At 45.6% G+C, this 12,986-nt stretch overlaps 1 protein-coding gene and 1 pseudogene across 4 annotated transcripts in view; both read right to left on the bottom strand.

The window, feature by feature from the left end:
• Window positions 1-355: 355 nt before the first annotated feature.
• eif5a (eukaryotic translation initiation factor 5A) lies at window positions 356-6,900 on the bottom strand. Of its 3 annotated transcripts, none has more exons than XM_080547466.1 (5): window positions 6,866-6,900; window positions 4,977-5,164; window positions 4,396-4,500; window positions 2,056-2,187; window positions 356-1,499 (listed from the first exon to the last, which is right to left on the bottom strand). In XM_080547466.1, exons 2-5 carry the CDS (start codon window positions 5,142-5,144, stop codon window positions 1,434-1,436), a joined length of 471 nt encoding a protein of 156 aa, XP_080403592.1. In that variant the 5' UTR covers window positions 5,145-5,164; window positions 6,866-6,900; the 3' UTR covers window positions 356-1,433. The 3 variants fall into 3 exon arrangements, with proteins under 3 accessions (XP_080403592.1, XP_080403594.1, XP_080403593.1); XM_080547468.1 differs by having other exon boundaries at window positions 6,862-6,877; XM_080547467.1 differs by lacking the exon at window positions 6,866-6,900 and adding an exon at window positions 6,707-6,823.
• Window positions 6,901-10,588: 3,688 nt separating this feature from the next.
• Window positions 10,589-12,986, bottom strand: part of LOC308172375 (traf2 and NCK-interacting protein kinase-like) — a 32,802-nt pseudogene continuing 30,404 nt past the window's right edge. The window contains exons 22-23 of the transcript in view: window positions 11,076-11,215; window positions 10,589-10,680 (exon numbers count right to left, since the gene is read on the bottom strand). The product of the transcript in view is annotated as a traf2 and NCK-interacting protein kinase-like (transcript). The remainder of the gene's footprint in view (window positions 10,681-11,075; window positions 11,216-12,986) is intronic.

A 12,986-nucleotide genomic window follows, 5' to 3' on the forward strand; every position in this document is an offset into this window, starting at 1 on the left:
TGATAGGCTGATGGCATCATAGGCAATAATGCACAGTGAATCAGCAGTGTTAGGCACATCTCAATTTGGCCAAGAGCCGACTTGTGTGTATATATAGGGCTGTGCTCAGAAAAAGGGATGACACTGGATTTTGCAACGTCTAGACTGATCTCATTTAACTCCATTAAAAAAAGGCTTCAAGCTAATTTGATCAATATCAATTGAGAAGAAACCAGATTATTCCACAACAATGGCAATTATGCTATGAGGCTAACAATATATATGCTACGAAAACATTGTTTTAACAAATTATGGGGCGCTACACAACATAACATTCACACAATCAACAGAAAACACCACAAACTAGTACTTTGTTTGTTTGAACTTTATTTTTTTTTGCCAACTCCAGTCAGGTGACAAAGGCCTCGAGTGAACAAATTTAAGCTTGCAACGCCGCTACACTCACTCCTCCGACACTTTCTTATTATGGGATGACCAGGAACGGCTGGGGGCAGGGCCTGGTTGCCACGGTAACAGGGGTGAAGCGCACATGGCCCTCACACATCCCTCAAGACTTCTTTATACAGACAGAGACCAGCATTGAGAGGAGAAATCACTGAAGTTTGTTTTTTTCTCCCTTTGTTTTCATCTTCTTTTGTTAAGTGTCATTGTTTTCTTTGATAGTAGAATATTTTTTTTAAATGCTAGGGATGGGGACAGACCTCAAGAGTGCTCATAAGTGCTAGCCACTGGCATTCCTGCATTTTGGGAGAAGGCAGCGGAATTTGCGTCCGATCCACCTGGAGAGCCAGAGCAGAGATCATGTTGGGAAGCAATATGGCAGCCAGAGGGGGACAATTAAATCTAAACCAAACAGAGAGTTCAGCATTAGTAAAAGGGGCCACTCCCCCGCTCCCCCCCCACACACACTCTTACACCTCGAACACAACCCTCACCCCTCCCTCCCCCTAAAAGCATCAGACCTGCTCTAGTATTCAATCTAAGGAATATAAAAAAATAATCATACAAAAAGCTGGATCCCATCATCATTATTATTTTAAACATTCAGGAATGTAAGTGGCAAGACCGACATCTCGAAGGCGAAAAATAAAAAGAGGAATGGAGGAAGAAGTTAAAAAAAAGAAAAAAAAGTTTCCATATTTTTTTTTTTTTATAAAGTTGATTATTACTAAAACGAAACCTCAGTGATCCGGCAGAACAACGCCGCTCGGCTACGAGCCACAGCGGGACAGTCCGACACAGCATCGGAGAGAGAGAGAGAGTGAGAGAGAGAGAGAGAGAAACCAAAAAAAGAGAAAACCAAAAAGAATAATCACAACAGAATGATTGAGGTTGTCTGTGAAGGCCGTCGCTTTGGTGACAGAACCAATAACAATGCAAGAGACTGGTTGTTGTGGGTGGAGCTTGTCGCCTGTGCAGCCATTCAGAACTTCCTATTTCGTGGTCATGCCCTTGATAGCTGTGGCGCACTCCTCCCCCATGGCGGCCAGCACAGAAACCTGGGGGCAGACGGGGGGGGGGCATGATTGGTTAACAGTTCCTCGCATAGCAGGGGGTTAGTTAGTAAAGGCACCTGGTTGGGTTTTTTGGTAGCACTGCTAATATCAGGGTTCCCCACACCTTCTGAAACATCAAATTCAAGCACCTTTCACACAACTTTCAAGACTCACTTCCCTCAGATTCAAGGACCCAACATGGCATAGTTTGAGACAGAACTAGTTGACACAAAAACATTTTTTTAATATATCTATTTTGTTTTGAGAGAGAGGGGAATTCAAGCACATTCAATGAACCATGTCTATTTTCAAAAACATTTAAGACCTTGATTTCTTTTTCTCAAATTCACAAACTTTCAACGATTTCAAGGACCCATGGGAACCCTGTAATATAATCTCTATAGAATATAACTGTGACCAATAGATGTTTGGTTACCTCCATGGTCTACACAAACAGGGCTTAAAACACGACCACATTGCTCCGAACACTTGAATCCTGCACCGAGTTAATCAGTTCAGTCATTCATCAAAAACCATTGATCAAAACAAAGACACTCACCAGGAATTCCTCTCCAGCTGCGAATTTCGCCTCGATTTCTTTTCCGAGGTCTCCTTCTGGAACACGCAGGTCCTCTCTCACGTCGCCGTTGTCTGCCAACATGGACATGAAGCCATCTGAGATATTCAACAGCTGGTGGGCAAAGGTGAAGAAAAACACTTAAACAAGAGGTAAAACACACATGACGCACACAACTGTTTGGAGAGCTTGGTAGTAGACAAGACACAAGCAGTGGTCATCACTTCTGATTAGTAGTAGTAGTAGTAGTAGTAGTAGTGTCCATGAGTCAGTTTGCATAGTCAGGCAAAACTACAACTGTAGAGAGTTCCATTCTGCAGGGTCATGGGCTAGTACCTGAACCCCCTGATCTGAATCAGATATTTGGATGTGCACAAATAATATTTTAAAACAAGTGCAGAATATCAACAATGTAGAGTCTCTGGGGGAGATCACATGGAGGGAGAGGCAGCTGAGAGGAGGGAGGGAGGTGCTATCGGGTCACTAATAGGCTTTCACACCGGCAGTTCCGAACGCCGGTTCGCGTTCGCGTGCCGAAACCTCAGAACGTTGGCGCTGTCTGGCGAACGAGCCCGCGTTCATACCAGTGTATCGTTCGCCAGACAGCGCCAACGTTCAGAGGTTTCGGCACGTGAACGCGAACCGGCGTTCGGAACTGCCGGCGTGTAAGCCCTATAAGTTGTAGGAAGCATGGAGAGGCACTGTGTTCACTTGTCCTTATGTATAATAAGTTGGTAACGTTCCTTTGACACCAAGTCGCCCACATTGAACATCATTAGCCGAGCAAACATGGGCAGTTCATCCAGCTTGTCTTCCAAAACAGTCAAAATTAACAACAGTCAAGCAAATTCTTGAGAAAAGATTACATAAGTCAATTTAGATTGAATATACCATTCAGAGCTTATTTTTAGCATTAATTAAATCAGGGCAAATGCATTTGGAAAACATTCTAAAAAGCTGCTTCAGGAATACATTTAATGTATTAGAAACAACATTTTCTGGCTTTATGGTACAAAGACAATTGTTTAAGAAACACCATCATTAGGCTTAATCACAAGAACCCGTCTCAATTTATTTAGGGTTATATATATATATATATATATATTAAAAAAAAAAGGGTATGGGATGCCAGGCGACTTCCCAGGACACCCCGTTTAAGCCACACCCACTCAACGAGGCGAACAGACACAGGAGGGTAGAACATATAGATAGTGACAGCTCCCCTCTGTGGTACATCACCACGCTTTCGGTGCCCACACAGTGTCACAACACAGGATGGGGGGGGGGGTGTGGGGGACGATGACATCTTACTGTAGACCAATGGAGGGGTTTTGTGCTGACAATGCAGAGAAACAAAAGCAGGGGGGAGGTGTGTTTTTGGTGGGAGGGGGGAAATATAGCCCCGGTAAGATAAACAAACCATTGTGACCAGTACAACAGCTCTAATCACAGCTACATCGCTGCATTGTGACATGGGGCAGGATAAGGACACGGCAGACCTATGGCCGATCCAAACTGAAGCCTCAGCTATAGTCCTGTCCTCTCATCTATACTCCTGTCCTCTATACTCTGTCCCTCTCAGTTTTCCATCGGGGCCGTTCGGGCACAGAGGGGAAATGTAACACATCCTATATAAACATGCTTCCCATGGGGCGCGGGATGACATCCTCCTCTTAAACGTTGCACAGTAAAAGCCTACGAGGGACCAGCTCTTTCCCCAGAGCATGGCATTCACAGGTGTAAATCTGTACAGTTTTTTACACTAAGCGGCCTTATTAATTAATGCAATATGGGAGGCACTCGTGGTATATTACTCATGGCAAGATGAGTAGCCATTAAAGTAAGTGATAAGAGGTTGAACGAGCCAATTGGAATGGGGCAGTGTGACCATGTATGTTGGGAGTGAAGCCAGGACACCGGGGGGTGGGGGTGAGGGGGTCGGGGGTGACGACATGTCTATGAATGCTAGAGGCCCCTCACAGGTGGCACAGTACGCACTGGGTGAGTGTGTGTGTGTGTGCGTGGAGCCGTTATCACAACTCACTAACACACTGGGGGAGAGCGAGTCAGCAAACACGCTTGAGCGAGTCACTAGGGGAGCCTTTAACAACGAACCCACCAAGTGGTTGTTTTTTAGTAATGTTGTTAGTTTCCCTATCAGAAGATTATTATTTTTAATTGATTGGAAGGTAGCTCCACACACAATGTTGGTGGTGGTGGTGGTAAGCCTTAAAGTTCACAAGGAGCACCTGAACGCACCATGACAGGTGTTAAGAGGGAAAAAGTGTGTCATGCAATGACAGGAAGTGATGTCACACTGACCTGGAAGTCACTCCTCTTGATGTGGGGTACGTCCATGTTGTGGGTGGAGGGGCACATGTCCTCATACTTCTTGTTGGTGAAGATGTCAATACCGACCATGTTAACCTGCAGACAGGCAGAAGGAAACTTACTATGTGGACAACTCATAAGCAATCCCACTCATTTTTCAGAGAGGGAGAGGGATTATTTTTCACAAATTACACTGCTAGACAAATCTGAATGAGATAACTCAGCCTCAGTGAGGCTCTTTCATAGACATTTCCCATCTGTTTATTTAAAGTTAATTCCTCTGAGTGGGGCAGTCCCACTCATTAGACAGATATAGTGAAGACAGACAGGAAAATAAGGAGAAGGAGGGAGGGAGATAGAGGGCATGTCAGCAGGGCATGGGCCAGATTCAAACCCATGCCAACATGGGCATGTGTGTGCACTGTAGACCGCGGTGCTAGACCACCGGACCACCCCAGGCCACATAATAAATAATAATAATAATAAAAAAGACATCCAAACTGCATTCAACATCTTAATACCCAGACTGCCACTCCCAGTACACATGGGCCGACTTGAAAAACCAAACCAACCTTTGCGTGTCCGTGCTTTCCGGTCTTGGATGTGGACATTTCCACGATCTTGCAGGGGCGTCCCTTCAACACCACAAACCCATTCTTGCGCAGAGCAGAGCACTGCATGGGGATGGTGGTGGAGGCACCGGACTCGCCGGATGTGAAGTCAAGTTCGGGGTCTGCCATGGTGCGATGGGTCTGGGGCACTGCGCAGGTGGACAGAGAGGAAGTCAGAAGTCAGATTAAGACATCACATCAAGACAGAGAAGGATGCTTGAAACACCAGGTGACGGAAGAGGTGGGTGGGAAAAACGCACTACCTAACTCAGATGTCCTTCCTACAATTTCTCAATCAAGCTTGGGCTTAGAATAGACAGAACAGATCTAAAGAACTTAACTTCAAGTAAAAACTTAAGCATAGGGGCAGTGTGATGGCCATGCAACGTAACACTTTTGCAGACATACGGAGATATGCATATGACAAGGTGAACGAACGAGCTTGCATCGGCTGCATGAGTGATTCGGCAAAACAAATTAAATTGCACAGCTCCCGTCGCGAGGTCTACGTCAGAGCAGGCTGATTACAGATCCAACGCCCTAGTATCCACGTGTCCCGGTTTGGCCCGTGCGCTCCTCTCCTGGAGGCGGAAACATGCCGCATCATGGCTCCGGTGGATAACGGCGAGGCCCCGAACCAGGCTAAATAAACAGCCGGACCCCCACACTTAGCAAAGCTATAAAGCTAGCAAAAGCTATGGCATCCTAGAGCCACACGATCACTTTGACTTAAGAGACTTTCCATTCAGTGAGGAATTCAACAACATTAGCATGCAAAGCTAACAATAAGCTAGCTAGGTAAAGGCAGGCAGGCCCGCACGCTTCTATTTCAAAGAAGTTGGCAGGGGGGGGGGGAAAGCTTGGCTTTCTTTCCACGGGCGGTAGAAGTGGAAATATTTAGAACATCACAAATCACATGTCAAGATACTTAACAACTTAGCAAGCTACAATGCACCCCCCACACACGCAAAACGTTAACTTAGCACCAATGTAACTACGCTAAGCCGCAGCAGAGACAGTTTGAATGGTGCGCTGTAAGCGTGGGGATAAGAGGCTAGCAGGCTCGCGCACTAAAATAACTGCTATAACATAACGGCTGATCATCGAACGTTAGAACGTTAAGTTCAGTTTAAGTCAGGTGGGGTCAGATGATTTTCTAACCGAACATTAATTCATTAATTCAAGAATTAAACTACTACAAACAGTCCCCAGCCAGCTAGCTTGTTAAGCTAACCGTGTGTTGCTAGGCATCTGGCCAACTCACGTTACGAACGAAAAAGCTTAACGAAAAGCTTAAGTCAACGGAAACGGTTTATTTTCCATGTCCAGAAGGCGCCGCCTGCTAACGGTACATCCCATTCAATAGACAACATCCATGCGTTTCATTATCACAAAGAAAGACAAGTTTGTGTCAACGTTAGGGTTAGCTAAGCTTGAGCTACTTGAGCTAAGCGGCATCGACATAACGGGAGGCAGCGGGAGTGAAAACAGACCGCAGTGGGGCTAACCTATGCTAAGCTAGCGCGCTAAGGCAGACGGCAGAGACCGCAGTGGGGCTAACCTATGCTAAGCTAGCGAGCTAAGGCAAGACGGCAGAGACCGTGGAAAGGCCTCATGCCTCGGCGTGGCGTGGAGGATTCACCCAAACATGCAACCAACACCCTGCTATCCTGTGTTACACTCACACGTACCAAACAAGTTATTTTCGATTATCTAAGCCTTGACTTTCCACCACTCCGAACCCACTCAAAGAAAACCAGATAAGTAAAATGTAAACTGACATGAAACTATTTAACTGGGCTCTATTTTTGCCCACAGTGAGGGAGAAACACGCGCCATGTAACACTTACCTTCCAAGAAAAAGAGGAACGGGACTGCGCACGCGCGACCAATTTGACTGCGGCATCCGTAGAGGGGGAGGTGACTTTTATATGGGTGTTCCGGTTGGTGCGCAGAGCGTGATGATGAGCCATGCTGAGCCAGGCCCAGGGTGATGGTTTCATGTCAAAAGAGAGTATTTATTTACTCTTTTTTAATAATAAAACCTCTCCTCTGGTTCAGCAGTGTCAAGGTCAAGGATTAGGTAAGTGTTTAACTTTCATTGAAAAGATGAATCATAAGCCTACACATTAAAGGTTGAAAGGTTAAAGGCTTTACAGGATTCAGTAAAAATGATGACTGTGTGTGTGTGTGTGTGTGTGTGTGTGTGTGTGTGTGTGTGTGTGTGTGAAAGAGAGAGAGGGGGGGGGGGGGGGCGGGAGAGCGAGAGAGAATGAGAGGACACATATAGCTTACATATAGCTGTTTAACTTGTCATTTTTATTTAGAAAAACAGAACATATGTAAATGCATGTGGTCATTTCAAACATAAGTGAGAGTGGGCTTACAAGGAAAAAAGTCCGAAAAAACATGATGATGATGCACCTGGAGTCACATTTAACCACTTATTTATAAACACATCCATCCATGCTCATATCGGCACCAGACTGCTACCTCTTTGCCCACCTGTTTCTCTACCAAGATTCAAAAGACCAGAAATTAAATAAGTAGCATTTTTTTATTGCTAAAACTCTCTGCGAGAGGCGAGGGCCCAGTGTATAGCTACCATCCTAATATTGTTTTTCCTCGTTTTCAACGGTTTATTAATCACATTCTAACTGACTAATTTTAACATATAAATATGTCGCGTTGTGCACATATACCGGGAGGTCGAATAAAGTCCTAGCACCTCATAGTCTCCTGCAGCCCTGCCTCTCCCCAGACCTCTACATGCAGACAGAAGACAACCTCAGAACCAGAGTTCCCACAGCAAGAGAAGAACTGCTCACATACAAAGCGTTGGGAAGTTGAAGCACCTTGAGCATTCTAGCACAGCTTGGTTCCACCTGTGTGTGTGCTTTAGCCAACTCCTATGACTGACTGTCATCAAGCCATAAAGTCTGACTTGGCATGACAACAATGGTTATATAGGATTTTTTTGGGCTGATGCACATTATACAGATGGGACCAGGATAATTCTAAAAATACATAGCAGAAAAGTACTGTACACAGCTGAACCCATGAAATCGTAGGAGACAGAGAGACACCTGTGACTCCAGATTAGACAAAGTATTGATATTGGCTTTTGTGTAGTAAAATAAGAATAAGAATAAGAATAAACCCCCCCCAAAATGAATTGCTGTTTATGCACCTTCGGCAGAGCAATCGCACTGTGTTTCCATGACAACAGCACTCTTGATGAGGTGAAAGCAGGGTCAGACTGGTGGGATATTTTTATAAACACTCTGAGTCTGTTTGCATGTAGGTCGGTGTTGAAGGAGTTGAACATGGGGATTTAGGGGGGGGGGGGGGCGTTTTAATGGTAATGACGTTTAGCCTGGCGTCATCCAGACTCTGGCGTTTCGCTGAGTCTGGGTACAATTCTTTGAAGTTGTCAGCACATCAAGTCAGTCATTGAGGGGGTTGACTTTATGCTGATTGGGTGAACCCTTTTCAGATTGACCTATCACTTTGGCTTGTTTATGCAGCACTGCCCTTGAAGTCTCACAGCTTTTGTTCAGCTGCAGTGATGGGGGATGGAGGGATGGACCCCCCCCTCTGAATGATTTATGTGTTAACCAATCAGGTGTAGGGCTTGAATTGGCGTTCGGGCTAAAATGACATTGCCAACGGTGTGAAATAGTGCTGTGTGTTTGACAGGGCGGACGTCCAGACAGGGAGAGTGAGGAGAACGCTGTACAGAGTGTTTCTGTACAAGGAAGGAACATTTAGGTTGGAAACATCATCTACAGAGTGTGTGATCCCTGTCTGAGGCTGTTTTTTTTATTGATCCCAGTGGTTCAGACAAGGTGAAAGCGCGCAGACACACACGCACACGCACGCACACACACGCACGCGCGCACACAGACACAGACAGCCAGCCGTAACAGTGACAGGAGGAAAATCCTGTCCTGTTTGCAGGGAAGACAAGTCACACGTGTTCACAGTCTGATACTTACAAAAAAGTTGAAATACAAATACAAATTATATACCACAATAAAACCTTTTTTTTTTTTCATTTAGGAACTCTTAAAACCATTTCTTCTATTCAGTAGAAAGACAACGAAGCCTTATGTCATTAACATCAATTTAGTTTTCTCTAAATGATCAGTAAGATATCATCGTAATGCAATACTTATCATTTTCCCCCCTAGAGACAGCATGGTGCATGGCCCCCTAGACCCTACGCTCTACTCTTGCGGTGTTCACAGATCTAAAAGGGCTGGATAGGTTAGAGCAAAATGGCTAGAAAATCTATTTGACCTATTGAATTGTTAGGCGGTGACACAGAGCCATTGTATTAACACCAATCCCGCCCTTTCAGATCTCTTGACACAGATATGGTTAGGGCAGTTAGCCTCCCTCATTTACAGCGCTACATCAGTAGCTTTTCAACATTGGACCAGTAAACACTTACAGACTCTCCTCTACTTTCAACAACTATCTTGAGAGCTCTTATAGTACAGAGTCGGACACAATATCCTAGATTAAACTCGACGCAACGGAAACGGTCGAGATTCCTAATGTGGTCGTTCCACTTTCCCGCACTAAAGATAGTTTGAGTAACCAACCCTGCAACCAAAGTTACTGACACTCACGTTTAGAAAGATAACCACCATCGCCGTCACATTTCCTGGATTCATTCTAATCCAGTCAGCACCCACTGAGTGTGTATTGCCTTAATTTACACTTCATAGATGATAAGTGATGACAGGTGTTATACCCGTCACCGTGCAAATGTACAGAAGCAGATGAATTAAGCTGAGTGAGGAACGGCGATGGAAGATGGAAGCTCTGACTGTTAGCCAACCGAAACGTCCGTTTCTGTCTCTTCACTCAGTCTTTCCCTATGTCCCTATGTCGAGGAGGAAATCTGTGATGTACAGAGGAATGAACAGCTTTACACAAAAGAGGAAAATAAGGTCGCCCAACTCAAAGGCCGCCTTACCCCCTCTCTCCTCTTTTCTCCTCTGTTCCTCTGTCACAGTCTCAGAGTGCCTGTGTGGGAAGCAGGCTCTGTCCCAGATCGAGTTGAACTAGGAGAAATAGAACTGACATGACATTCACTGTGTGCATGTGAATTAGAACACAGGTGTTATCTATGCCAGGATATACCTTTATACTTTTTTTTCTAATTGTGGGTGTGATAAGACCTTTATCTTTTCCAGTGCTGCTGCAGCCAGTAATTTACAACCCCCCCACCATCGCCAGGGCGACTACGCCACTATGTCCTGTACAATGACCACCTCAAAAAAAAAATAAAAACACTAGCCAGGAGGACCTTAAACAGAGCACAGAGAGAGAGAGAGAGAGAGAGTCTCATTAGAATGAAAGCCAGAGAGATGTTCCTCTCTAGGCTGTTACTGGAGGCATCTTGTTGGTGTTGACCGCTGGCTGAGAGATGTTTTCTCCTTTGGCGTTTCCCCATCTCTGTTTCAACTGATCTGCCTGTTCTCTGTTATCTCTCTTCATCCTTCCATCCTCTCCTCCGGTCAGTGAGGTTCAACAGAATGAAGCGGAGGGTGCATGGTGAAGGAGAGGGTTACCAGTTCATCATAGAGCTTCGGTTGAGGGTCATGAAGAAGACTTGGCTACTGCCGCCGGAACGCACAGAGGCAAAGAACACCTGAACACAAAACATCACAGGAAGAGAGGACAGTTAGCCCGCTTCGCTTCCTGTCTGGGTTGACAACACTGTCTGTGCTTTGACAGCTTTCTGTCTGCTGCGGTGTCATCCTTCATCCCTTCTAGTGTTTCCTCCTGTGTGACCTCAAATGTTGTCGTCATTCTATTGGCTCAAATACATTTAAATTTACAATCAATACCTTTTTTTTTACCAATACATAGCAGGAAAAGTAATCTAGCTCAGGCCAGCGGCCATTGACTGCCATTGGCAGTCGTCGTGCTAGGAGTAACCGAGTCAAACTAGCCCTGTCATGCCCAAGAAATGACTGCGTCTTTAATGTGTGCGTGTGTGTGTGTGTGTGTGTGTGAGCGAGTGTTTGTGTGTGCTCAACACACCTTGTCATTCCGTTCTGACAGGAACTTCAGTCGCTGAGCTCGCTTGTGCATGAAAACTCCGTCGAGGTGTCCCGTCTCCACGGAGCGGATCTCAATGGCCTTCTCTCCCCAGCCCATGATCTGGTTGGAGTGGATGTAGGCTGCGGGGGGTGGGCGGGACAAGGGAAGTGGGGGGGGGGACAGACAGACAGACAGGGGATTGGACAGGAGAGGACTCACTCACCACCAGTCTCAACCAATCACACCCTGAGGCCATGCCATCAGACCACGCCTCTGGGAGGAAATTATTGCAGCAGTTTCTGAGCGGCGGACGGAAAAACACCTGAGCTGTCCCACCCACCTGAGAGGCGGGGGCGGGGTGGGGGGGTAACCGCAGGTAGACGGTATTAATGGAAAGAAAATAACAAGGGGGATAGTGGGCAACCCTTGGGGGGTCATAGTGGGCGTGGTCCTAATCCTGCTTACAGGCTTCTCTCTCTGCTGATAGGCTGACAGATGACTCTGATGATGGCGGGTATAGCCGTTATGATGAGGATGAGTGATGTTTTACCTCCCAGTCCAGTGATCCAGCTCTATGGCGGGGTTCCCACGTGCCGAGAGAGAGGACTGGCCCACAGATCAGCGTGTGTGTGTGTCTGTGTGTGTGTGTGTGTGTTTGTGTGTGTATTGGTGTCTATCTAAGTTCTGGGTCATAATATAGCTGTTTCACTGTGTGTCTTTAATATTTGTGATGGGGGCTGTGGGGCAGGGATCTGGCTGTGAGGAGTTAATTATAAAGGTATATTTCATGTCGTAGTTCATGTTATAAATGTTACAAAAGCACATCTGGACTGATGGGGAAATGATGTGCGGTCTCAAAACAAAACAACACAAACCCACATTGCTTCAAGACAGAGATGTAAATCAGCCAAACAAAAATGAAAAAAAAATACATCATAAACCGGTGTTTTACGGGGGTTGTTGCACCCCAGATAACGAATTGAAAGCGATGTATGGATCCTCCTAGCTGAGCATAAGCAACAACAAAAAAGGTATTGATTGACTCTCCTACAGATTCACAAACAGCATTGAAAAACCAATGGTGTTCACTTACTGCTAAGACACTTCCAGCTGAGTTAGCTTAGTTATTTTTAGGGTTGCTGACACTCAGGATCCATATATCACTGACTTAATAAATTAATAGCAAATCATGTGTCATACTATTCCTTTATGATATGATAACAAAAACACTCAACAATGAAACTGGACAGATCAGAGACTGACCGATGGAAAAAAAACCTACATAGAAACAACAAAAGAAAACACATTCTATGCTGGAAGATTTTGAAGGTACAGTACTGACGGGATACAGGTGCATATGTGGATAATAAGATCAAAGCGGTCTATCAAACACAGGAGGACACAAAAAGAACAGACATAACAACAACAACAACACAAAGCAGCAGACAAAACAAAAACATACAAACACAAACATTCCATCCCCTAGACGAGGGCTAGGCTAGGGGTTAAGGTTAGGGTTAGGGGCTGGACGTGAGGAGTTCAGTGCTCTAGGGAAAGGAAGTGTGGGGGGTGAGGGGTAAGGGGTTAGGGGGTTCTTCTCGGGTGAGGGAGGTGAGGGGGGGTGTAAGTCCATCACCAGGGCCATGCACATATTTGTGTGTGTGTGTGCCACATACAGGCTGTTCTATGTGATTTATTATTTTTGAGCAATGTTGAGCTAAGCTCCATTTCAAACTAATTGTGACCATTTGCTGTTATCTAAAAGGGGAGAGAGACGTGTGTGTGTGTGTGTGTGTGTGTGAAAGTGTCTGGAGATATAGGGACAGGGACAGTGAGAGAAGGAGAAGAGGAGGGGGAAGGTGGGGACAGTGGGGACCTAATAGTGAAAGGAGAAGATGGAGTGTGTGGAGT

Source organism: Nansenia antarctica (assembly GCF_963989245.1).
Source record: "Nansenia antarctica genome assembly, chromosome: 17".
NCBI lineage: Eukaryota > Metazoa > Chordata > Actinopteri > Argentiniformes > Microstomatidae > Nansenia > Nansenia antarctica.